General features: G+C 49.2%; 3 protein-coding genes and 1 non-coding gene across 4 annotated transcripts; all 4 read left to right on the plus strand.

Moving 5' to 3' along the window:
* The first annotated feature begins 9722 nt into the window (after window positions 1-9722).
* LOC123122603 (trihelix transcription factor ASIL1) lies at window positions 9723-13362 on the plus strand. Its single transcript, XM_044542826.1, has 2 exons — window positions 9723-11832; window positions 12958-13362. The coding sequence occupies exons 1-2, from the start codon at window positions 10791-10793 to the stop codon at window positions 12966-12968; spliced, it is 1053 nt and encodes a 350-aa protein (XP_044398761.1). The 5' UTR covers window positions 9723-10790; the 3' UTR covers window positions 12969-13362.
* A 3741-nt stretch (window positions 13363-17103) lies between these two features.
* Window positions 17104-22208, plus strand: LOC123122604 (cyclic nucleotide-gated ion channel 17). Its single transcript, XM_044542827.1, has 7 exons — window positions 17104-17427; window positions 18107-18617; window positions 19247-19459; window positions 19954-20258; window positions 20369-20480; window positions 20865-21101; window positions 21296-22208. Exons 1-7 carry the CDS (start codon window positions 17369-17371, stop codon window positions 21977-21979), a joined length of 2121 nt encoding a protein of 706 aa, XP_044398762.1. The 5' UTR covers window positions 17104-17368; the 3' UTR covers window positions 21980-22208.
* A 74-nt stretch (window positions 22209-22282) lies between these two features.
* LOC123122605 (BTB/POZ domain-containing protein At3g05675-like) lies at window positions 22283-24318 on the plus strand. Its single transcript, XM_044542828.1, has one exon. It carries the CDS (start codon window positions 22407-22409, stop codon window positions 23772-23774), a length of 1368 nt encoding a protein of 455 aa, XP_044398763.1. The 5' UTR covers window positions 22283-22406; the 3' UTR covers window positions 23775-24318.
* Window positions 24319-24397: 79 nt separating this feature from the next.
* Window positions 24398-24470, plus strand: TRNAR-UCU (transfer RNA arginine (anticodon UCU)). Its single transcript has one exon. It is a non-coding gene; the product is annotated as a tRNA-Arg (tRNA).
* Window positions 24471-26249: the final 1779 nt, after the last annotated feature.

Genomic DNA, 26249 nt, shown 5'->3' on the forward strand with positions numbered 1-26249 from the left:
CATGGTGATGCATAGCAATGAGAGGGGAGAGTGTTGTCCACGTACCCTCGTAGACCAAAAGCGGAAGCGTTATGACAATGCGGTTGATGTAGTCATACGTCTTCACGATCGACCGATCCTAGTACCCAACGTACAACACCACCGCGATCTGCACACGTTCAGGTCGGTGACGTCCCACGAACTCACAATCCCATAGAGCTTCGAGGGAGAGCTTCGTCAGCACGATGGCGTGATCACGGTGATGATGAAGCTACCGGCGCAGGGGCTTCGCCTAAGCACTACGACGATATGACCGAGGTGGATTATGGTGGAGGGGGGCACCGCACACGGCTAAGAGATCAATGATCAACTTGTGTGTTCTAGGGTGCCCCCTGCCCCCATATATAAAGGAGCAAGGGGGAGGCTGGCCGGCCCTTGGGGCATGCCAAGGAGGGGGAGGAGTCCTCCTCCTAGTAGGAGTAGGACTCCCCTTTCCTAGTCCAACTAGGAGGAGGAAGGGGGAAGGAAGGAGAGGGAGGGAAAGAGGGGGCGCCGCCCCCCTCCTTGTCCAATTCGGACTCCTCAAGGGGGGGCGCGGCCAGCCCATAGCTCCCTCCCCCCTATCTCACACAAGGCCCATGTTGGCCCATTAGTTCCCCCGGGGGTTCCGATAACCCCCCCCCGGCACTCCGATAATCATCCGGTGACCCCCGGAACACTTCCGGTGTCCGAATATAGTCGTCCAATATATCAATCTTTATGTCTCGACCATTTCGAGACTCCTCGTCATGTCTGCGGTCACATCCGGGACTCCGAACTATCTTCGGTACATCAAAACACATAAACTCATAATATCGATCGTCACCGAACGTTAAGCGTGCGGACCCTACGGGTTCGAGAACTATGTAGACATGACCGAAACACGTCACCGGTCAATAACCAATAGCGGAACCTGGATGCTCATATTGGTTCCTACATATTCTACGAAGATCTTTATCGGTCAAACCGCATAACAAAATATGTTGTTCCCTTTGTCATCGGTATGTTACTTGCCCGAGATTCGATCGTTGGTATCTCAATACCTAGTTCAATCTCGTTACTGGCAAGTCTCTTTACTCGTTCTGTAATGCATCATCCGGCAACTAACTCATTAGTTACATTGCTTGCAAGGCTTATAGTGATGTGCATTACCGAGAGGGCCCAGAGATACCTCTCCGACAATCGGAGTGACAAATCCTAATCTTGATCTATGCCAACTCAACAAACCCCATCGGAGACACCTGAGGAGCACCTTTATAATCACCCAGTTACGTTGTGACGTTTGGTAGCACACAAAGTGTTCCTCAGGTATTCGGGAGTTGCATAATCTCATAGTCATAGGAACATGTATAAGTCATGAAGAAAGCAATAGTAACATACTAAACGATCAAGTGCTAAGCTAACGGAATGGGTCAGGTCAATCATATCATTCTCTAATGATGTGATCCCGTTAATCAAATGACAACTCATGTCAATGGCTAGGAAACTTAACCATCTTTGATTCAACGAGCTAGTCAAGTAGAGGCATACTAGTGACACTCTGTTTGTCTATGTATTCACACATGTACTAAGGTTCCAGTTAATACAATTCTAGCATGAATAATAAACATTTATCATGATATAAGGAAATATAAATAATAACTTTATTATTGCCTCTAGGGCATATTTCCTTCAATAACATATTCCCTACATGATCCACATGCATACAAAGTTGACACTCTTCCAGAATACTGGGATTAACATCAACTAAAGTCATGACCTCTCCAAACCCACTTTCAATACTATTGCAAAAATTAATATCAATATCATATTCATCATGAGGCATAAATAAATTTTCAAGATCATAAGAAGCATCATCATCCCAATCATGGTCATTGCAATAAGTAGCGGACATGACAAAACAAGCATCCCCAAGCTTGGGGTTTTGCATATTATTAGCACAATTGACATTAATAGAATTTATAGTAAAATTATTGCAATCATGCTTTTCATTCAAGGAGCTATCATGAATCACTTCATAAATTTCTTCATCACAATCTTCAGATTCGCGATTCTCAAGAAAAACTTCATAAAGATAATCTAGTGCACTCAACTCACTAACAATTGCTTCATCGTGATTGGATCTTTTAAAAAGATTAGCAAGTGGATGGGGATCCATATCAATAGATTTTTAGCAAGCGAAGATGCAAGCATATAGAAGGCACATGGCAACACAAGCAAACAAAAGATCTGACGAGAAAAAGGCGAACGAAAAAGAGGGCGAATAAAACGGCAAATTTTTGTGAAGTGGGGGAGAGGAAAACGAGAGGCAAATGGCAAATAATGTAAATTGCGAGGAGATGAGATTTGTGATTAGGAACCTGGTTATGTTGAAGATCCTCCCCGGCAACGGCGCCAGAAAGTCCTTTTGATGTCGCTTGAAGCTACGTCACTATTTCCCCAAAGAGGAAGGGATGATGCAGCACAACGGAGGTAGGTATTTCCCTCAGAAATGAAACCAAGGTTAACGAACCAGTAGGAGAACCAAGCAACACAACGTAAACAGCCCCTGCACACAAATAACAACACCTCGCAACCCGACGTGTTAAAGGGGTTGTCAATCCCTTTCGGGGTACGGCGCCAGAAATTGCGTGTTGACGGGAGAAAGTTGTAATAGATTAAAATAATAGATCGCAACTAAATTAAAGTGCAGCAAAGTATTTTTGTATTTTTGGTTTAATAGATTTGAATAAAAAGAGCAAATAAAATAGATCACAAAGCAAATATATGAGAAAGAAGACTCGGGGGCCGTAGGTTTCACTAGTGGCTTCTCTCGAGAAAGATAGCAAACAGTGGATAAACAAATTACTGTTGGGCAATTGATAGAACTTCAAATACTCATGACGATATCCAGGCAATGATCATTACATAGGCATCACGTCCAAGATTAGTAGACCGACTCCTGCCTGCATCTTCTACTATTACTCCACACATCGACCGCTATCCAGCATGCATCTAGTATATTAAGTTCATGGAAAAATGAGTAATGCAATAAGAACGATGACATGATGTAGACAAGATCCGTTTATCTATGGCGGTAGATATAGATCCCGTCTTTTTATCCTTAGTAGCAACGATACATACGTGTCGGTTCCCTTTCTGTCACTGGGATCGAGCACCGTAAGATCGAACCCACTACCCGGCACCTCTTCCCATTGCAAAATAAATAGATCAAGTTGGCCAAACAAAACCCAAATATCAGAGAAGAAATACGAGGCTATAAGTGATCATGCATATAAGAGATCAAAGAAACTCAAATAACTTTCATGGATATAAAAAGATATAATTGATCATAAACTAGAAGTTCATCAGATCCCAACAAACACACCGCAAAAGAGTTACATCATATGGATCTCCAAGAGACCATTGTATTGAGAATTCAGCGAGAGAGAGAAAGCCATCTAGCTACTAACTACGGACCCGAAGGTCTACAAAGAACTACTCACGCATCATCGGAGAGGCACCAATGGAAGTGGTGAACCCCTCCGTGATGGTGTCTAGATTGGATCTGGTGGTTCTGGACTCTGCGGCGGCTGGATGAATATTTCGTCGACCCTTCTAGGGTTCTGGGATTTTTGGGGTATTTATAGAGCAAAGAGGCGGTCCGGGGGGCACCCGAGGTGGGCACAACCCACCAGGGCGCGCGCGCACTGGTGGGTTGTGCCTCCCTCGGGGCACCCCCAAGTGCAACCAGGGCCCATTGCCTTCCTTCTGGCCCATAAAAAATCATCATGGAGTTTCGTGGCATTTGGACTCCGTTTGACATTGATTTCTTGTGATGTAAAAAACATGGAAAAAACATCAACTGGCACTTGGCACTATGTCAATAGGTTAGTACCAAAAAATGATGTAAAATGACTATAAAATGATTATGAAACATCCAAGATTGATAATAAAATAGCATGGAACAATAAAAAATTATAGATACGTGGAGACGTATCAGGGTCTACCGGAGAAGAAGAGGGGGAAGAAATAGTAAATACGGAGCAAACAAGGCATCACAAAACATAACATGACAAAACGCGGTGCTAGGGTACTAGGCGATACTGGCGAAGGGGGAAACATCCGGGAAAGTATTCCCAGTGTTTGACATTTTCGGACAGATGAAACGGAGGGGGCGGTTGCATGTTCGCTATGTTAGGGACGTGTGGCAGACGAACGGACTCCGCTATCGGAATCATTGCGTTTTTCTGAGCAACTTTCATGTACAAAGTATTTTCATCTGAGATACGGTTTATTTTATATTAATTTTCCAAGTTTTAATTGATTTTCTAATTTATGGATTTAACTTAAATCGAAACTTAATTAGTATTTAAATGCTATGGGTACACGGGAAGTGTACCCAGAAGTGTGCACCTGAGGCTGACAGGTGGGGACAGTTTACTAAGTCAACTGCCCAATCAGCGGCCAATAGGGCGTTGACTAGTCAACCTGACTAGTGGGACCCACTGGTCAGTGACTATTAACAGTGTTTTAGTTAACCTAATTAGGCTAATTAGTGAGGTGGGGCCAGGCTGTCAGTGGCTCATTTTTTTAACAGAGTTTTATTTAACCAATTTGATTAATTAGTGAGGTGGCCCCACGTGTTGGTGGCTATTAGGGCGCCGGTTAGTGCTAATTAGCGTTTAGGTCCAAAATATCTGGGCGGGCCCACACGTCAGTGAGCCAGCCCGTTGGTTTAGGCGCGTGCGCGTGCGCTGTGCACGCCAGCGAGGCACAGGGGACGGCGGAGGTGCTCGGGAGCACAACTCCGGCGATGGCTAGCGAGGCACAGGGGACGGCGGAGGTCCTCGGGAGGGCGCGTTGGAGGGCTCGTGGAGCAGCGCGTCCTGCGATGGCGGTGGCTCGACCTAAGACGGCCGGAGAAGGTGGCGGCATTGAGCAGAGCGGCGGCCGGTGCGGGCGAGGTGCGGAGGGGGCGGTCGCTTGCAGGTCTCCAATGTATCTATAATTTTTGATTGTTCCATGCTATTATATTATATGTTTTGGATGTTTTATATGCATTAATATGCTATTTTATATTATTTTTGGGACTAACTTATTAACCTAGAGCGAAGTGCCAGTTTCTGTTTTTTCCTTGTTTTCGAGCTTTGCAGAAAAGGAATACCAAACGGAATAAAACCTTCGCGATGATTTTTCTTGGACCAGAAGACACCCATGAGACTTGGAGTGCAAGTCAGAAGAGCCACGAAGCGGCCACAAGGGTGGAGGGCGCGCCCCCTACCTTGTGGGCTCCTTGGTGACCCCCTGACCTAGATCTTCCTCCTATATATTCACATATATTCCCAAACCATCAGAAGTATCCAGAAAACACTTTTCCACCGCCGCAACTGAGGGAGTCCTGTATTAGGGGGTCCTCGGGCGTCCGGGCTATGTGACATGGGCAGAACGCATGGGCCTTGAAGATACAAGATGGAAGGCTTTCCCCCGTGTCCGGGTGGGACTCTCCTTGGCATGGAAGGCAAGCTTGGCGTTCGGATATGAAGATTCCTTCCTCTGTAAACCGACTCTATACAACCCTAGGCCCCTCCGGTGTCTATATAAACCGGAGGGTTTAGTCCATAGAAGCAATCACAACCATACAGGCTAGACATCTAGGGTTTAGCCATTACGATCTCGAGGTAGATCAACTCTTGTAACCCCTATATTCATCAAAGTAAATCAAGCAGGAAGTAGGGTATTACCTCCATCGAGAGGGCCCGAACCTGGGTAAACATCGTGTCCCCGTCTCCTGTTACCTTCGATCCTTAGACGCACAGTTCGGGACCCCCTACCCGAGATCTGCCGGTTTTGACACCGACAGCAACCTTCTGTTCCCGTGAGATCCAATCTTGGGGCCTTTTCCGTCATCCTGCCGAAGGGGGATTCGATCACGGAGGGCATCTACATCAATCCTATTGCCCTTCCGATGAAGTGTGAGTAGTTTACCATAGACCTACGGGTCCATAGCTAGTAGCTAGATGGCTTCTTCTCTCTCTCTTTGATTCTCAATACCATGTTCTCCTCGATGTTCTTGGAGATCTATCCGATGTAATCTTATTTTGTGGTGTGTTTATCGAGATCCAATGAATTGTGGATTTATGATCAGCTTATCTATGAATATTATTTGAATCTTCTCTGAATTCTTTTATGCATGATTTGATATCTTTGTAATTCTCTTCAAACTATCGGTTTGGTTTGGCCAACTAGATTGGTTTTTCTTGTAATGGGAGAAGTGCTTAGCTTTGGGTTCAATCTTGCGGTGTCCTCACCCAGTGACGGTAGGGGTAGCGAGGCACGTATTGTATTGTTGCCATCGAGGATAAAAAGATGGGGTTTACATCATATTGCTTGAGTTTATTCCTCTACATCATGTCATCTTTCTTAAAGCGTTAATCTGTTCTTTAGGAACTTAATACTATAGATGCAGGCAGGAGTAGGTCGATGTGGGGAGTAATAGTAGATGCAGGAAGGAGTCGGTCTACTTGACACAGACGTGGTGCCTATATTACACAATCATTGCCTTGGATATCGTCATAACTTTGCGCTTTTCTATCAATTACTTGATAGTAATTTGTTCACCCACCGTATTATTTGCTATCTTGAGAGAAGCCTCTAGTGAAACCTATGGCCCCGGGGTCTATTTTTCATCATATAAGTTTCCGATCTACTATTTTGCAATCTTTTACTTTCCGATCTATAAACCAAAAACCCAAAAATATTTACTTTATCTTTTGTTTAGTTTTATCTATCTCTATCAGATCTCACCTTTGCAAGTGACCGTGAAGGGATTGACAACCCATTTATCGCGTTGGGTGCAAGTGTTTGATTGTTTGTGCAGGTACTTGGTGATTTGTACGTTCTTCTCCTACTAGTTTGATACCTTGGTTCTCTAACTGAGGGAAATACTTATCTCTACTTTGCTGCATCACCCTTTCCTCTTCAAGGGAAAAACCAACGCAAGCTCAAGAAGTAGCATCGCCCATAGCAACACATGAAAAATTTACTAGTATCAAATAATTGTTCACTAATTTGTGAATTATTTACCCGCATTATGAAGGCACGAGAAGGGGTAGCATGTGTATACCATGTTCGAACGATTTGAATTGTTTTCTTCTTTATTTTCTCATTCATTTTGAAGAACAAGCAATAGAAACTGGCGAGGAGGAGGGGAGGGGGGTTGAAGGGAAGATTTAGAGATAGAGTTTGGATGTGTATGTCAAACATAGTGGATGAAGGAGTGAAGGACAAGATGAAGATGAAGAAGAAAATAGATTTAGTGGTAAAAAAGACATTAGAAATGTCGTCTGCTATGCAAGAGGATCCCTGACCTAATGTATATGTTGGACACGTTTAGTATTGAACCAATAGAATATGTGCCCCGTTGCAATGCACGAGCAAATAATAGTTTTACTCAAAATTGCCTATGCCTAGTAGTAATACTGACGGAATTTTGCGGCACAAATGCCGTCGAGACATCGTTTGACGGGGTCGGAGGTTATAGCATCTCTAGCATATCCGGTATACCCCCGTCCTGCGGAAATCGTTTCTGTGCGCGTGTATTTTTTTTTTTGCAGTACCGCGAGGCCTCCGGCGGAACAGATCCTGTAAACTTGTCCCACAAATGTTCTACGGGACGAGTTTACAAGATCTGTTCCGCGTCGGAGGCCTCGTGGTACTGCAAATTCTTTCTAGCTTTGTAAATTCAAGATTTTCAACAATACGAACCAATTAGAATCATAATATAAATTAAAAACATGAGTATAAATGGTTCGAAAGGCAATTAACAATACAACAATCGTCTTCATTACAACAAATGTTCAAATTCGATAAGTTATTACAACAACAAATTGTTCAAATCACCCAAACATATATGAAAATTGTCCACGGGATGCAACAACACTAGGTTGTTGACATCGTCGTCCGAAATCATCTCTTCTATGTTCGAATCATCCGACGAAGACGGCAACGATGAACTCCAATCCATCTGAAAAATGCACGCGCGTGAATATCTCCCTATCAAAATTGAATCAAAATAGACGGCGGGCATTGAACATAGCTTCCCTCGAGGCAAAGCCAGCCACCCCTTTCTTCTCCCATGCTGGCCGAAGCAAAGCGGACCGCCCCTTTCTTCTTCCCTCTGGGTGAAGTAAAGCCAGCCAAAACTCTTTCCGCCGGCTCACGTGGCTATCCCTAGAGTGAATCTGAGGCTCACCGGCGTTGGAAACAACCGGATCCGCTGGTGCCAAGGCCGCGCGCCAAGCTCCATGGCGGATCCATGGCGGTGGTAGCGGCAGCTAGCCCCCGGATACAAATGGGCACCCGGGCCTCTAAATTTGGTGAAATAGATGCGGCGCGAGACGACGGAGCTAACGGACGATGCGGGACAGTCGGGGGCACCAAGAACCGGCTGGGAGTGAGGCGGGAACGGAAGCGAGCAGAAATGGCGTTCGCGCCAAGGAACGGGGATCCGTCAAAAACAGGTGTGGATCTCGTAGATACGGCGGAAACGACTCGAATATGTAGAATCCCGCAACAAAAAATCAGGGCCGATTACAAGGGGTCTATTCGGGCCGGAAAAACCGGCCATGTCATGTGAACCGGCGTTTATTATTGGGTCCTGATAACGCCCACACGTGTGGCATACTAGACATCCGCCCACACACCATGTGTGGCGTGAGCAGGAGATAGCCCACACGGGCTGTGTGTGGGCAAATATTAGAATAGCCCACATGTCTGGGCGCAGCTACTTCGTGCCACACACCCAACAAGTACTACTCATCCCCATCCCGTGCGTGTGGCACGAAGCAAATATGCCCACACGTCCTGGTGCAGCTACGTTAGGTACCCGTGGGATGACGATTTAGTTGCCATCCGGGATGACAGATGTAGTTATCCGGGATGACAAATGTAGCTGTAAAAGCATGACAACTCTCTTTGTTTTGGTTAACTATAGTTGCCATGTCTAATTTATGGTAGTTGCCGCGTGTAGTCAAACCATAGTTGCCATGTGCGATTAACTACTTGCCACATATGGTCAAACAATAGTTGCCACGTGTGTTTACCTAGTTGCCATGTGTGGTCCAACCATAGTTGCCATGTATGGTTAATCACAGTTGTCTTGTGTGTTTATCTGATTGCCACGTACGCGCAACTGCAGTTGCCGTCTAGCAACGAATCATAGTTGCCATGTGTATTTACCTAGTTGCCACGTACGCGCAACTGCAGTTGCCATCCGACAACGTACGAGTGTCGTGTGGGCGAAAAGCAGTTACCACACGCGCGTGGACTAGGTGATGGCTGTGTTGGCAGAAACTAGTTCGCCCACACAGCACAGCCGGCAAACCGCGTGCTGCGGGGCGTGTAGGCGAACCCTCCAACGCCCACACATACGATGATGCCCACGTGACACTCAGATTCTAACAGATTTCTTTAGGATTCATGCAAAATAGAATCAATGGATCAAGGCGTGTGGACGATGTGCAAAAATGCCACACGTATGCGCGTTATCGTCTGGGTTATTATTTGGGACGCCCCGGTTTAGGGCATGGCATCCGGAGCTGATTGGGTGGGGTGTCCCTGGAGCTGAGCTGCCGGTGCTGGCTCCGCTGGTCAACTGGTTGAACAGTGCTCCAGCAAGCAAGCCGCGGGACGGGAGCAGCGAGAGCGAGGGAAAAGGGGGGCCGGAAGAAGACGCACGCCAGTCCGCCACCAACCGCGGCGCGTGGGAGGGCTAGCGCTAGTGCGGGCGGAGTCCCACTCCCACCCAGCAAGGAGGAGGCAACCAACCACCACGGTTGGGGTTGAGGTTGGGGTTGGGGTCACCGCCCGCCCGCCCGCCGGACGCGCCAGCGACAGCGACGAATCAATCAATCCGCCTCGTTTTGCCGCCGGGCCGGGCCGCGCCGCGCCGATCCGGTCAGCGCGCGCGTCACGCCCCACTCCCCCGCCCCCGCCCCCTCTCCCCGTCGGCTATTGCGGTCCGACGCGGCGCGCGCCTCCACTCCCGCCCTCCCTCGCTGTCCGTGGCGGGCCTACCTCACGCGGCCGGCAGTTGGCAACCGTGGCCGCGCGGGCAGGCGGGCCGAGTCCTCCCTCCCCCACTTTCCGCTCCCACCACCTCCTCCTCCCTTTCCCCTTCCCCCACGGAGAGGAGAGGAGCGGGATCCTTCCCAACCCCACCTCCCGGCCCCGGCCCGGCCGCCACCCTCCCTTTTCTTTTCCGAGCTCGAATCAAGTCCCCTCGCCCTGCCGCAGCTGCCGCCGCGGCCTAGCCCTTGACTCTTCTCCACGACGCCCCGCTCTCTCCCCCGCTGCCTTTTGAGCCTTTTGACCGCTCAAACTTGCTTCTCTGCCCCCGTGATCGCGGCTAGCCATAGCCATGGGGTTATGAGTGACACAGCGCTTCCTTTGGACGCAGCTGTTCGTCCGTCCGGCAGCGGCACGGCACCCGCTGCCGCATCATAACCGCCATCTTTTCCGATCCCAGCTTCAGCTTCAGAGGCACACCATCTTCCCCTGATCGCTCACGCGGCAGGCTTCCAGCTTCAGGGATCGAGTGAAGCTCTTCTTCTTCCCGAGCGGAATTAAAGCTCTGGTGCACCAGTTTTGGCCTCAAGCGGCAGATCTTCTTCCCGGAGGGGAAGATAGTAGTCCACCGTGATCTTGTTGCCCACAGAGTCACACGGTCTGTTCCCCTGCCTACCTAAGCTCTGTTCCAGTTTTGGGGCTCCGTCTGCTCTGCTGCGGCGCCCATGGACGGCCTTCCCGACGGGGCGGCGCCGCCCGCGCCCACGCCGCCGCAGCAGCAGCCGAAGCGGGACGAGTGGAGCGAGAGCGGCATCTCGCGCCTGCTCGAGGCCTACGAGGCAAAGTGGCTGCTCCGCAACCGGGCCAAGCTCAAGTGGAGCGACTGGGTCGACATCGCCCACGACGTCTCCGCCCACTGCTCCTCCTCCGAGTCCGCGGCCTCCAAGCCCGGCGCCGCTGCCGGGGGCACCGCCAAGACCCCCAACCAGTGCAAGAACAAGGTCGAGTCCATGAAGAAGCGCTACCGGGCCGAGTCCGCCGCCGCAACGCGCGCCGGAGTAGCCGGGGCAGCCAGCGCCTCCGGTGGCCCGTCGTGGCGCTTCTTCGGCCGCATGGACGGGCTGCTCAAGGGGCCGGCCGCCGGCTGCTCTGGCCAGCCGCAGGCGCAACCGGAGCCGAGTTACGATGGCATGGTCCAGCCGCGAGCCCCGCTGAAAGCAGAGCCGGAGGTCGACGCCGAAGCAGACACCGCCCTCCAGCAGCCACCGGACACAGCAGGGCCGCCCGGCGCGCTCTCCGAGCTACTCAACGCAGACGCCAACGGCTCCGCAACGGTGAAGGCCGAGAAGATCGTCGATCTGGCCACGCACAAGGAGAGCAGCAGGGCGGCTGACAGCGACGCCGCAAATGTGAGCTCTCCGCGGAGCAAGGAGGTGGAGGTGGAGGCGAACGATGACGGCGCCGAGGAGGTGGACACGCTGAGAAAGAGGAAGAGCCCGGAGCTGGACGTCGCGAGGAGCATCGAGCTGCTGGCGAGCTCGTTCCTGAAGATCGAGCGGGCCAGGCTGGAGGTGTACCGGGACACGGAGAGGATGCGGGCCGAGGCAGAGGTGAAGAAGGGCGAGATGGAGCTGAGGAGGACGGAGATCATGGCCAAGACGCAGTTGCAGATCGCCAGGCTCTTCGCCAAGCGGCTCAAGGAGTGCGTCGGCGGTAATGGTGGCAGCTCGTCTCAAGTGGACACCCTTGCCAAGAAAGGCGAAAATGGTTAGTCCCAACTTACCAGTAAGATTGCTGTTCATATTCAGTGCTGCAAGAACATCCTAAATAGTGGTGTGAAGTATGGATATGTAGAAGTGCATTTCCGGCTTCATCTTACACTCTATCGCTGTCAGTTAATTACTGCAATCATGCTATGTCTGGAGTTCCTTTTCTATCTATTTCTGGAAAATCATCATTTAGAGAATAGGAAATTGCAGCATGAGGATATCCTTGCACTAATATGGTAACTACTAGGAACAAGATGATCTCTGAATTCACTTTAGTTTTTGCTTCAATGGTACTAAAGGAGCTTTTCATTCTGTACTACTAGTACTGTGATGGCTCAGACACTTTCTGAGCTTGACTGAACTGAAATACATTTCTGTGGAACGGCTGAACTTTTGAAGCCTTTCCTTCCTATCGAGACCTACCATCTCATTCTACAGCGCTGTTCTACCATTTGGCTGAGGCTGAATGTTGTCCGCCGTGTGTTGCTATGTATGACTCCATTCGGGTTATTTTATTGGCAAAAGCAAAGAGAAAAACCGCATGTCAGAACTAAAATCTTGGCATAAGTAGTGTCACCCCTCTGCTAGAAGAGGGTGTATTTTGAGCATCGTTCACTGACATAAACGCAAACACGGTACCGGGATCGGATGTTCTTAACTTGTAGGCAGCAGAAGGCTTGATTCTTGTTGACATATAATGCATGCTCTGAATGTTTAGTTCCATTGCAAGACTGTATAGTGGAATTCAGGTACTGTGGTAACGCAGGGGCCAAAATATAATCTCCGCATTAAAGCGATCCGAGGTCTCGCGGTACTATGCTATGGGGGTCAATGGACAATTATGGAACTTAATCCTCGTATGATACGAACCTGCTGCGAGGAGTCGACTAGGTGTTGCTTCGACTTTGTTAGCATACATTCTCAAAATTTAGGCGTGCTTGTTTAGTTCCAAGACAGATTTTCATTTTATCATATGAAAAGCAGCATCTTGTACGGTCTGCTGACATCCTTACTCTTTTTCTCTTTGAAATCTTGCAGGAGAAGTGCATGTAACTCATCTTGTTTTGTACAGTACTATTTAGTTTTCAGTTCTCTTCTCACCAATTTGGCTTATGGGTTTCAGGTTCAGGGTGACTGGCCAATCAGAACACCTGTGAACTGTGATTCTCTTCCCCTGGCGTCGCGCTCCATTCATGTGCGGAAAATGTATGTCGATTGATTTAGCCTCACCATGAGAGTGAAGGCATAGTGTAGCCATAAATATCGAAACGCAATAACGGAAGCGTCGGTGCCCCTTTCCAGCAGGGTGTTAGAAGATGCAGTTTTACAATCAGGAGTAGTTTGCTAGTCCGAAAAATTGTCAACTTGCATTCCTACTGAAACTGTTTTACTGACAACCATTGTAAGATGCTGTGGTTCTCTCGCAGTGCTGGAAGCCGGATGCTTCAGGTGGTATTTTTGTGTGACTGTTGATGGTATGATCCATTCGTGTACTGTGTATGCATCATCCACGGCTACCTTTTCCATATATGTAATGTGTGCATCATCCATGCTCTAACCTTTTTCCATGTGCTGTACATGGCTTCAAAAGGTCATTTTGTTTTGAAACTTTTCAGATATAAGGAGGCGACGGGGATTCCTATTTCTGGACACCCTTTTTGCCAAAAAAAAAATCCCATCTGCCAGTGTACCCTTGAAAGCCCCCAATACTTTAGGGCAACTCCCACGCACGGCTCCAAATCGTCCGTGGGTGTCCGTTTGGGGTTAAACGGACAGACCAAGCATTCCAACGCGCGGGAGCATCCCCATTTTTTGTCTGATTTGTGTCCGTTCTACTCCGTTTCTCTCTTGTTTATATTTGATCATGCACTGAAAACCACTATCACGATATTTCTTCAATCACGCGCTTTAGAGCTCTCTACAACATTTTAAAATGTTTAGAGCATACGTGATGCATGGATATATATTGGAGTGTCTATTTCTTAGTAGATGTCTATTTCTTTGTATATTGGAGCTCTACCAATACACGATATTCCTTCTTTATCTGATAATTAATTTAGTTATACTTTCTCTAAAAACAACTGTCAACTCAATGTTTTCTCTTAATGCTTTTTTTGAGCCAAACAAATCCATCCTTTATAAAAAAAAATTCTCAACTCAGTGACTGCACATTGTACAACGTATGTGTCACTTTAGATTTATTTCATTTCCAGAGTTAAAGTTGCATGAATTTTTGTGTGTTAACTATAGTCTTGATTATGCGCAACTCGTTCAACTACACACGCCACTTTGGCGATCTTTAATTTGTTTCGCATAAAAGGATTCGGTTCAACAAATGGTAAATTTAAGGAGTATTATCTAGAAACTTAGGAATAAAGACAAATTAAAAAAATATAAGCATTGAACCGCGGGGTTTTCTCCTCTTTGAGAAAAAGTAATTAAATGCATACTAAATTGAGAAAATCACTATGTTATTAATTATGCTATCCAAGTAATAGAAAAAATGTAACTACATTGTGATTCGGCGAAAACTATAAATAAAAAAGAAAAAAAGTTTAGTATAAAATAACCGGGTAGAATGACAAATCATTAAGCTTTTAGCTAAATAGTGGCAGATGATATGTGTTAACGAGAACAAAGCCAAATATTCAAAGTGAAACATTATCAAAATCTTAGAGAGAGCGACAATGCATGGAAAGAGCCAACACGCAAAGAAGTGACGGGTGTAATCCATGTGAAACTCAGCGATTTGAAATGGGTTTGCACAGGGCATGAACCTGTTCTTATAGGTGAAACGGAGATCCAACTGGGGACGTGTTGAAACCACGCAGATTTGCGGGATTTTGATGAGATCTCGGTGGGGTGAAAATAACTGAATGAAGATTGAGTAATTGAATTTTTGAACTTAATTTTGCGTGTGCAATTCGTTTTTCGAACACTGTCTTCGTCTTTGATCACCACTCTTTGACCTAGAGTGAAGTTTGTCGGAGTTTCTCAGCATACAAAGATGTATATAATGACGAGATGTGGTGCGTGATGATGAGTGAGACCGAGCCAAGCCAACTTGGTCTTTTGGTCCAGTAGTGAGCCCTGCTAGGGACAGAAAGTTGCTCTTTGAACACATGTCATACTTAGCAAATTCTTACGAAAAATTACAATTCATATGTGTTTATTGGTATAGTTGCCCGAATAGTAATGGAGATGATGACATCGTGTAGACTTGATATTGGTCCTCTCTCTCTTTCTTTCTATCGAACAGAGAAAGTACAATTTTCTGTCCATCTCTAGCTTGGTCCGGAAATCGCGAAACCGTGTGAATAAGAGGGGCTTATTGATTTTTGTTTCTATACTCATAATATGGTGTCCTAGTTAACTTGATTTTGGGTTCCCATTTTCTTTATAAATATATCTTCATGTTTCTATTTCTAGTATAACCATAATTATATACCACTCACACATATGTACTTTACAAGTTGAAATTGAATTAGGAGTGGCAGCACACCCTCCTCCTCTCCCCTCCCCGCACCCTTCCTAAGAGCATCTCCAGCCGCCCCCCCCCCCCCCCCCCCCCCCGACGCCCCCAGGACCACTTTTTGGCCGCCGGCGACTAAATTTTCGCCCACTCGTGACCCCAACAGCCCAGATTTGACCGGATTTAGCCGAAATTAGAGCTGGCGGTCCCAGGCCACACCCAGCCCATCGGGGGGCACTTGGGGGAGGAGAGAGAAGATTTTGCTGTTCATTTGGCCCACAGTCAGCCTCCCACTCCCTCTCTCCACCCTTTTTCTTCGGGCCCCACGCACATGCAGCCCCTTCTTCCACGCCTCCACTCCAACCACCACCACCGCCCACAAGTGCAACACGTCCTCGCCCTGCTCCTGGCGTCGCCGGCGCCGGCGCCGGCGCTTTGCCGCCACCGCGCGCTAGCGGCCGACGGGTCGAGGCCTCACTCTCCCGTGCCCGCGCCCCGCGCCGCCGTCTCCAGTTGCTCGCCACGCCCCACGCCGCCGTCTCCAGTGTCCCTCGCCGCGCCCCGCGCTGCCGTCTCCCGCCCCGACCTGAGGCCGGCCAACGCCATGCCGGATTTTGAGGCGTCGGCGCCGGAGCGTGGTGCGGCGAGTACTTCTCCCGCGCGGACGCCGGCTCAGCCGTGTCGTGGAGCCCCGAGGAGGACGAGCTGCTGCGCGGCGGCGAACCTGGAGGTGAGCGACCTCTTGGCGCCGGAGTCCGGGGTGTACTGGCGGAGCGTGCCACGCCCTGCACGAGGCTCATCGCCCTGGGATTGGGCGGCCGCGTGGAGTCCAGGGCAGCGGCGAGCCAATCGGTGGCGATCCAGGCGTAGCCAGACGCCATCATGCCGAGGGAGCGCGCGGCGGCGAAGACGGCGTCCGGAGGGAAGGGCGCCTTGAAGGAGACCTTGGCGCGCTGGGCCTCGAGCGCGTCGACGCCGCGGCGGTCGTAGGCGTTGTCGACGTAGATGACGGTGACCTCCCTCCAGCCATAGTAAGTGACGATGTCGGCGACGGCGGTCATCTGGGAGGAGTCACCTGCGCTGGTGCAACCAGCTCAGCCCCGGGGTGCACCGTCGCGCCTTCGCGCCCGACGAGGACCGCCTCATCTTCGAGTTCCACAGCAAGCACGACAACAAGTGGGCCGGAGGCGAGGCAGCCAGCGGGCGCCCCCGCCGTCTTCTCCATGGTCACCCCACGAGTCACGCCCGCGTCCACGCTCGCCGGGGTCCTCACCGGGCACACGGGGCACGAGGACGGAGCGGCGGCGGTCGAGCTCGGTGGGCGCATGCGCAGTGCGTTCGTCGGTTGGGGGGGGGGGGGGGGCGGCGGCTGGAAAATTTGTCGTTCCTAGAACAAAAAATCCGCCGGTGCCTTCCCAGGAGGCCGAAAAAACGCCTCCTGCGCACAACGGCTGGAGATGCTCTAAACACTCCCTCCATTTCTAAATATGAGCCTTTCTAGAAATTTTAACATGGACTACATACGGATGTCCGTCTACACCTTTGCACATGCCCTTAAACAAAATTTTCCGATTTTATGGTGCTACGGACAGTCTAACAGACAGCTTAATGTATGGGGTGTCTTTTGTGTTGTCTATAACAGGATGTGGAGGGACGTTACAGACGACATGAGTCTAAACTAATGTACATGCCCTGCCCACGCTCATTTTCGGCGCAAAACCCGGCCCCACCCGCCAGCGTATTTGGCTGTTGCCCGTGTAGGCACCCCGTGTGTCCCGAGCTTTGTGCAGACACTCCCACGAACGAACAGGCAGGGCAGCCGTCGTCCGGTCCGCGCGGTCCAACCCCTCCTCTCCCGGAAAGAAAAAAAAAAGAGAGGAAGCAACTGCAAAGGCAACAGCCTTTCTCCGCCGAATCGCCGGACCCACGCGCGCGAGCTCGCCCTGGTATGGTGGCTATCCGCGGCCGGCAGCAGCACCAGCACCTTCGCCGCTCCCCCCTCCCCTGACCGGCCTTGGCTCGGCCAGGCGCGAGATTCGGAGGAGGAGCGGCGGCGGCCGCCATGTTTGGGTCCAGGGCCCAGGATGGGGTGGAGATGCAGCAGCGGCGGACGACCAACAGGTGCGTGCCCGCGATCTCTCGGCGCTCGTGGGGCGGGTGGATTCAGCGGCACGGGTCCTCCCCGGGACGCCGCCCGTGATGGGGAGGGACTGCCCTGCTGGGACAGTCGGGGACGCCGCGTGCTTGGATTAGGTGTTGACTTCGGGGGAGGGGAGGATTTTGGCCATGGTTTGAGTTGGAGCTGGCAGGATTTAGCTTGGGCGTATGCTTCGTTGCTGCCTCAGGGGATCGAACCAGCCGAGCCGAATTCTAGTTTCGGCTGCTTCGGCTTGACAAGGCGTACAGTATGCTGGGGAGTGGGGATAGTTTTGGAATTGGGAATAGAAACTCGAGAGCTCATTTTGATTCCTTGTGCTCAAGCATATGTATGTTTATTTACTGATTTCTGTGCATCGAGAAAGGACCAAAAATGAAATAGGATATATTTTTGACTCAGCTTAGTTCATTTATCTACTGGTTTCCGTGCATCCAGGAATTAAGGACCAAAATGAAACATTATGTCACTGCGATGCTACGTAGTTACCAGGAGAGTGCAGATGAGAACAACTCCTATTGTCATCTGTTCCTGTGGGGAGCTCTCAGTACCCACTAAGATAGGCGCCGAACCTGATTTGTAGACCATTTCGACGTTGTGCAGTTTTTAGTACTTCTCTAAGTTGATCTTCTACTCTGTCTTCAGGATCTTTCCCGATGAGAGGCAAGATCAATCCAAGATGCCGTTTCAAGCCGGACGGGTCGACAGGTTCGCTGCCAACAGGATAGACCCAAAGACCCTCGAGAAGCTCAAATTGATGAACGAGGGCAACGTGCCGTGGCACAGTCGCATCCTGGACCCCAGAAGCAGCGTGCTGCTGACATGGAACAGGGTGTACCTGGTGGCCTGTCTCTTCGCCCTCTTCATCGACCCTTTCTTCTACTACCTGCCATTTGTCAGAGTCATGGACAAAACCAATAATTTCTCATGTGTTGCTGAGGACCAAAGATTGCGAAATACTATGACCGTTCTGCGGACACTCGCTGACTTGTTTTATGTGCTCAACATTGCGATCAAGTTCCATACCGCATATGTAGACCCAAAGTCCAGAGTCCTTGGGAAGGGAGAGCTTATTGTGGATCTAAAGAAGATTCAAAGAAGATACGCCAGGTCAGATCTCTGTATAGACATACTTGCAGCCATTCCACTTCCACAGGTAAATAGCTCGAAGTGTGCACTAATTGCAGTACTTGTCGTATATTTCATGGCAATTTCCTTCAAGTATATTGCACCTGTCCAGTTTCAGTGTAATACTCATATTCATTTGTACTTAAATTGATTCGATATCACCTGCGTGGCAAAGATTGATATGCTTCATTGTGTGCGTGGCGAGCCCTATTGGATTCTTTCCCTTTGATTGGCTTTCCAAAGGAAGACATCTGGACAGTGCCTCTTATTTTTACAGTAACCACATGATTTTAACCAGCAAATTGTGACTTCTTAAAAGGTGGACCCAACTAGGTTTCCTCTGTGAAGAGCCAAAAGATACCCAAAAGATTTATTTTCCATTGTCACATTTCATCTGTTAACTGCAACTTATACTCCACAGATCTTTTTCCTTTTCATACTTCATCTGTTTATCACCACTTAGATATTATTATTATGTAAACGTCAGGAATTTATGAAATCTTGAACTGCAAACTTATTTCAGCCAAAGTTTATGCAAAATAAGTATATCTGTATAACTAAATTGGTTGACGACTAACTATCCGGAATATTGAATATCCATTACTCGATTGTTAAATCTACATTGATAATGTGAATCTTCTGTTGTTTGTTTTGCAGGTTACTGTTTGGTTAATCATGCCTGGGATAAAACACTCAGATTATAACATCCAAAACACTACATATGCTCTTATTATTTTGGTTCAGTATGTCTTAAGAATGTATCTCGTTGTACCTTTAAGCAATCAAATCATCAAAGCTGCTGGAGTAGTTGCAAAGTCAGCATGGGGAGGAGCAGCATACAATCTTCTGCTCTACATGCTTGCAAGCCATGTATGGTCATCTCAACCATCACCTCAGCCTCGTAATAAATTCCTAGTCACTTGCTCAGAATAAAGTTCTAGGGAAATTTGCAGCTCATGTTGTTCGTAAGAGAGATGCATAATTCTATTTACAACTGAAATATAAGTAGAAATGGCCTTTGCTCAATATGGAACGTAAAATACCAGTTTATTAGGTTTTTTATTATCAAAAAAAAGTTCATTAGGTTTTAAATACCTCATCTCGTAACCGGAATAGGCCAAAAGGGAACTTTTTCATACATCATCTCGTAACTGGAACAGGCCAAAAGGGAATAATTCATGTCTATTTGTTTTCCTGGAATGCATTATTATTATTTTAAATCTGAAGATATAAACAAAACTGTTGCTGGTAGATATGCATGTGAGCTAGAAGCAGAAGACTCTCACCATCGTCTTGCATTTCTTTGCTCACTTTTGTGCAATAGATACTTCTGTGTCACTTATGGCCTGTGTGCATCACTGCAGATTACTGGTGCAATATACTATCTTCTCTCCGTTGAACGGCAGATTACATGTTGGAATCAGCAGTGCCTTGCTGAGTCAAGCAATACGTCTTGTAAGATTGAGTATATAAGTTGCGAGAATACTGTTTCGAACAGTTATGTTGACTGGCAAAGTAACACACAGATATTTCGCAACTGTAATGCCAATAATCCAGACTTGGATTTTAAGTACGGAATGTTTGCAAGTGCATTGACCAAGGGCGCTGTCTCAACTTCATTCCAAGAGAAGTACTTCTATTGTCTGTGGTGGGGCTTGCTGCAACTTAGGTAGTGATCCATCATTACATTCTGTTACATGAATTCTTTCCTTGTGTATGCGGGCATCGGTTTATGTGTCTTGAACATAGTTAATCAGGTGTTTGCTATCACCTTTTCAGTTCAAGCGGAAATCCTCTTCAAACAAGTGCATTTATTGTTGAGAACATATTTGCTATAGCAATTGGTGCTATCAGCCTCATACTCTTTGCTCAGCTGATTGGCAAAATGCAGGTAATATAACAGAATTCTCTGCTCTAAACTAGAAATCGGTGTACCTACATTGATGGTTCTTATTTACTACCCTTTTATTACTTTGGTACCTTGAGAATCAGCTAAGCATCACACTTATTGTACTATTTGATAACTTGCTAGTAGATTTGTTTTAAGAACATTAGGTCAGCAAGTTTTGTTACGCTTCAAGTTTTGCCGTGTGAAGTAAGTATTAATACCATCAGTGCTATTTTCTGTAGTGCTGTTGTTCAATTAACCGATTCATCAGGCATGTCATGTATGACCATGCATTTAATAGTTTGAAATGATTAAAATAACATAAAGCTACTTCTGTAAGCCATTCACACTTCGACTCCTACTTACTTTACCTTTTTCATCTTTTAGACATACTTGCAATCTGTTAGCAAAAGGCTCGAAGAGTGGAGGTTGAGGCAACGGGACATGGAGGAGTGGATGAGACATCACCGGCTCCCACCTGACCTTCAAGAACGTGTCCAGCGGTTTGTTCAAGTTAAATGGCTTGCAACGCGCGGAGTAGAAGAAGAATCCATCTTGCAAGCTTTGCCTGCTGACATACGTCGGGATGTACAGCGCCATCTTTGTTTGGATCTTGTTCGACGTGTAAGTTGGAGTTATACCCCTATCCGATGGCTCATATAGTAAACTGTTTTAGTTTCTTAAAGATTTCGATAGCATATTTTGTACTGGGCTCTGTCTTCTGATAGCTGATCCAGTATGCCAGTGTCTCAGCCACTGCCTGCACTACTAGGTTTCTGTTCCTTGGCGGGTGTCTGACCTCTCTTTGTAAAATGCAGGTCCCTTTCTTCGCCGAGATGGACGACCAACTCCTGGACGCCATCTGCGAGCGGCTGGTGTCGTTCCTGTGCCCGGAGGGCACGTACATTTCTCGCGAGGGCGATCCTGTGAGCGAGATGCTCTTCATCATCCGCGGCAAGCTGGAGAGCTCCACGACCAACGGAGGCCGGAGCAACTTCTTCAACTCCATCCTCCTACGCCCTGGTGAATTCGCCGGCGAGGAGCTGCTCACCTGGGCCCTGCTGCCAAAGACCAACATCCACTTCCCGCTCTCCACGAGGACCGTCCGGAGCCTGACGGAGGTGGAGGCCTTCGCGCTGCGTGCCGAGGACCTCAAGTTCGTGGCGAACCAGTTCCGGAGGCTCCACAGCAAGAAGCTCCAGCACACGTTCAGGTTCTACTCCCACCACTGGAGGACGTGGGGCGCCTGCTTCATCCAGGCGGCGTGGCGGCAGCACCAGCGGAGGAAGCTGTCGGAGAGCCTGAGCCGGTGGGAGTCCTACTCGTGGTGGTCGGAGGAGCACCCGGCCGCCGACAAGCCTAAGCAGGAGGGCACCTCGAGGACCGCCGCCGAGATGCACAAGTTCGCCTCCGCGTCCAGGAGGTTCCGCGCCGACGACACCATGATCCGCAGGCTGCAGAAGCCTGACGAGCCCGATTTCTCCGCCGACCATTTCGACTGAAGCCATCATCTCGCTCTCCACGACACATTGTTCCGAAAACCTGTTTTTGTTGTAAATCTAGTACAGTACATAAGAAGAAATGTTGGAGTTGTCAGTGCCATATAGACATCCATATACCCTACTAATGTATAACACACATCCCTTTTGTGTATGTCACTGTAACAATATGAACTTGAGTTCTGAATGAATCTGAAGCTTGGTTTTTCCCCCTGTTTCCGCGGGGATTCGACAGTTTTGTGCGAAATTCATGTAAAAGTAGCACTGAATCATACAGCTACCAGCAGCTACAAATTACAGTATACACTAGTTGACTTCTGATTCTGGTTTCAGTTATATCTTCTTTTCTTCAGTTACAAAGTGAGTGAGAGTGTTGTTCTCTGTGGCCACTAGTACCAGTCTCCGGTCCCCAAATCCACCAGGAGGCACGATGAGGGCGGCGGCGCGGCCCAAGATCGGCGACAGGGCGACGAGCGACGTGGTGGTGCGGCTGCGGACGCCGGACTCGGGCCGGGACGAGTGGCTCTACTGCCACTCCGGCGTGCTCGCCGCCGGGAGCGCCTACTTCGCCGACCGCCTCTCCGACGCCTGGCCGACGTGCCAGATCCTCGACTCGCGCTACTGCGTCGAGGTCCACTGCCGCGACGCCGACCTCAGCTCCCACGTCACCGCGCTCCGCCTCCTCTACGCCGCCGACCCCGTCTCCCGCTTCGGCGTCCGCGGCGCGCTCGCCCTGCTCGACGCCGCCGCGCACCTCGCCTGCGCCCGCACCGCCGCCGCCTGCGCCGACTACCTCGAGTCCGCCCCCTGGGACGAGGCCGACGAGGAGGAGATCCTCGCCGCCGCCCCGCGCCTCGGCGCCCACCGCGCCCGCGTCCTCGCGCGCCTCCGCCCCGCCGATCCGGGCCCCGCCACCGCCATCTTCCTCTCCGCGTTCCGCCACGCGACGGCCGCCTCGCGGGAGCTCAAGTCCGCCGCCCAGGAGCAGCTGGAGTACATGCTCACCGAGGACGACGACGCGCCGCTGCTCACCTTCGGCGCCGGCAGCGACGCCGTCAAGTCTCAGGTGAAGGGATGCGTCACGGGCCTACTGAACAGGTTCAGCGATTTCACGGGCTCCGCACTGACGAAACAGACGGAGGCCCCTTGCTCCGGCGAGCTTCAGCAGGATCTGCACTCCTTCGTCTCCGACATCGCCTGGGTCTGCCAGGTCCTGGGCAAGCTGGAGATGATGAAATTCCTCGCAGCCTACTGGGTGGAAGCGTCGTCCGCCGTCGTCGCAGCCGTGGAGGCGGCGGCGGCGGCGGAGTGCCACCCGGGGCCTGAATGTCTGAAGACCAGGCTGAAGGTCGTGGAGATATCCGCAAAGGTGCTGGAGGCCGTCGCGTTCGGCAACGTCGTCCTCCCGGCGGAGAAGCGGCGCCACGCCGTGAGCGTCTGGATCGGCTTCGCCGGGGCAACGAGGCATCTGGTGGACGAAGCTGACCGCGGCAACGACGACGGTGACGGTAATAATGGTGATGGAGACACTGAAGCCGAAGCTGCATCAGCAGCAGCAGCAGCAGCAGCAGCAAAGGTCGGCCTGGACGGCGAGGTGTGGCAGGGGCTGGAGTCGGCGATCACCTCGATCGTGACGACGCTGCCGTCGAACGCCCAGGCCGAGGTGCTGTCGGAGTGGCTTCAGTCGAAGCACGCCGCGTTCCCGGACCTGTCGGAGGCGTTCGACGCCTGGTGCTACAGGTCCAAGGTCGCGCGGAGGAGGCTGTCTTTCCTGAACAGCGCCAACCCGGCGTCCTGATCCCCGGCCGGCAGCCAGCCGAGATCCATTGCTGTCGAGAGGATGCATACATACTTGATGATGTCCATCTGCATGGTCTGGTCTGCAGCCGGCCTCTTCTGATCATCATGGACAGCGCTGAGCATCTGCCTTTCTTCACCAACAAAACACCAATGGACATGGAATTCCATTGCCTTGCTATATGGTCACATACATACTCGCATTGCCGGTCGTAGTGATGGCAATTGCCGCAAGATCTCCTTATGAACTTGCAGTAAGGTCCATGTAACCGACGCCTTGGCATGTGGAATTGGGGACGCTCATGTGATGGTCTGTACTCTGTAGCGCCAACAAGTTTGATGATATTTGGTTGGTCATGGCACGAAGATGGAGCTGGCGCCGGAGCCACCGAAGAACACCGGCAAACACCTTACCTTCGATCGATGTTTACCGATTTTTCGCGTTCCATCTTGTGAACCTTCCATTCCATTCCATGCTGTGAACTTGTGGGCTTAGCTTGATTGTTGTCAAAAGGAAATAGCTCAAGGTGTAGATGTTTTCTTGACCGGCAATTGTGAACCTGTTGTACTGGTCGCTGTCCAACTGTCTGATTTTAACGTCGGTTTTATTTACTGTGCACAGCAGCGCCCATGGCCTAATGGATAAGGCGTCTGACTTCTAATCAGGCGATTGTGGGTTCGAGTCCCACTGGGCGTGCTCCTCTTTTTTTTTCGGATTTGCTATTAACAGTCAAGTGTTTTTCAATTCGTCATCATTCAAATTTGCATCCATCCGTTCTCGCGCGGAGATTCGCGCTGGTTTTCTTTTTTTCTTCGTGCTGGCGCCCTGTTTACTCTGGTTGGCCTTTTTTGCCGGGTTCGGTTTTTCTTTGTCTCAACCCGTAACCGCCCCCGACCCGGCACTGTTGGATTTTGTCCTGTTCGAATTTTGGAGCGGGTGTCGTTTCCCCTTTCGTTTGGGTCATTCTGTTTGGATAAGGCCGAGGGAGAGAGCTCGAGCGGCGGCGAAGAGGCGATTCATGGTGATTCCGAGCTATTCCACCGTTCGATTTTGATTTCTCCTCCCTTTTCTCTTCGTCCGCCGGCTGCCGAGGTTGGTTCCCCTTGTCTCTCGCGTCCCCCCGTGTATTTTTGCTGGTGTTGTGGTCTTGTAGTTCCAGATCTAGGTGAGTTTCGTCGTCGTGGATTCGTGGATCATCTGTTTGTTGTTGTTCATGGATCCATGGTAGGTGCTGCCGTGTTGTTCTAGTCCGCCCTTCGTAGTCTGCCCAATTTCCCCTCTCCATTCTGCTCGCCTGTGTTATGTAGGAGCTTGTAGTTGCAGGTTCTAGGTCTGGTAGATGGTGGAGGTAGGCGTACTGGTAGTTGCAGCGGTTGATTTCCCTGTCAATTTTTCTGCTAGCCTGTGGTGTCTGTTCCCTTGCGTTAGATGATAGTTGTAGGTGGCTGGTCTGTTCCCTCCTTGTCTGAATTTCATGCTTCTACTAGATCATGGATGGCGCGCGTTGCCGCACCCGTCCGTTATGACGATAGAATTATAGGAATTTAAATATATGAAGGGGCTGTTATGTTCGTTCACATGGACTGTTTGTTTCGTTCATTCACGTGGACTCGTTCGCTCATTCACAAAAGGGGCTGAACGTTTTGGAAAAAGTTAGCGAGTTCGAAAAAGTTCATGGATTTGAAAATTTTCAAGGATTTTGAAAAAGTTCATGAAATTGAAAGTATTATGCTAATTTGAGAAAAAGTTCACGAATTTTAAAAGTTTGTGAGTTTGAAAAAGTTGACGGATTTGAAAAGGTTTGCAGATTTGTAAAAAGTTCATGAAATTTGGAAAAATGTTCACGAAGTTTTCTAAAAAGTGCACACATCCAAACAATCATGGATTTGAAAAAAAACCGTGTCTTGAAAAAGCTCACAAAACTGAGAAAAGTTCATGCATTTGAAAAAAAGTCAAAAGGTAAAATTTTCATACATTTGAAAAATAAGTTCAAGAACTGTAAAAATATCATGCATTGAAAAAAGGAAAAATAAACAGGAAAAAGGAGAAAACAAAAGAAAAATAAAAAGGGAAATAAAAACTGAGTAAAAACCAAAGAAAACTGGCAAAATAAAACCGAAAGAAGAAAAAGACAGAATATTCTTCTTAGCATTACATTTGGCTCAACAAAGAAGAGAAAAGAAGTTACTACGCACATCAGGTGCACTACTTACTTCTACATCTTCGTCTGATGCTACATCCTTGGAGGCATTGGTTTGCAGAGAAGCACTTGCACTTGCCCTGGATCTTTCACTTACCGATGTGGTCATTGCTCGGACTGTCAAAGGTGTGGTTAATGATATTCACAAGGGAACAGGAGGGATTTATGCTCCTTCATCTTCAAAGGACGAGAATCTAATATCAAGGTGCACAGTCTTGCTAAACACGCTCTAGGACATCCCTTGGGACGCACCGTGTGGCTCCTTAATATTCCAG

This window comes from Triticum aestivum, chromosome 5D, assembly GCF_018294505.1.
Source record: "Triticum aestivum cultivar Chinese Spring chromosome 5D, IWGSC CS RefSeq v2.1, whole genome shotgun sequence".
Lineage (NCBI taxonomy): Eukaryota > Viridiplantae > Streptophyta > Magnoliopsida > Poales > Poaceae > Triticum > Triticum aestivum.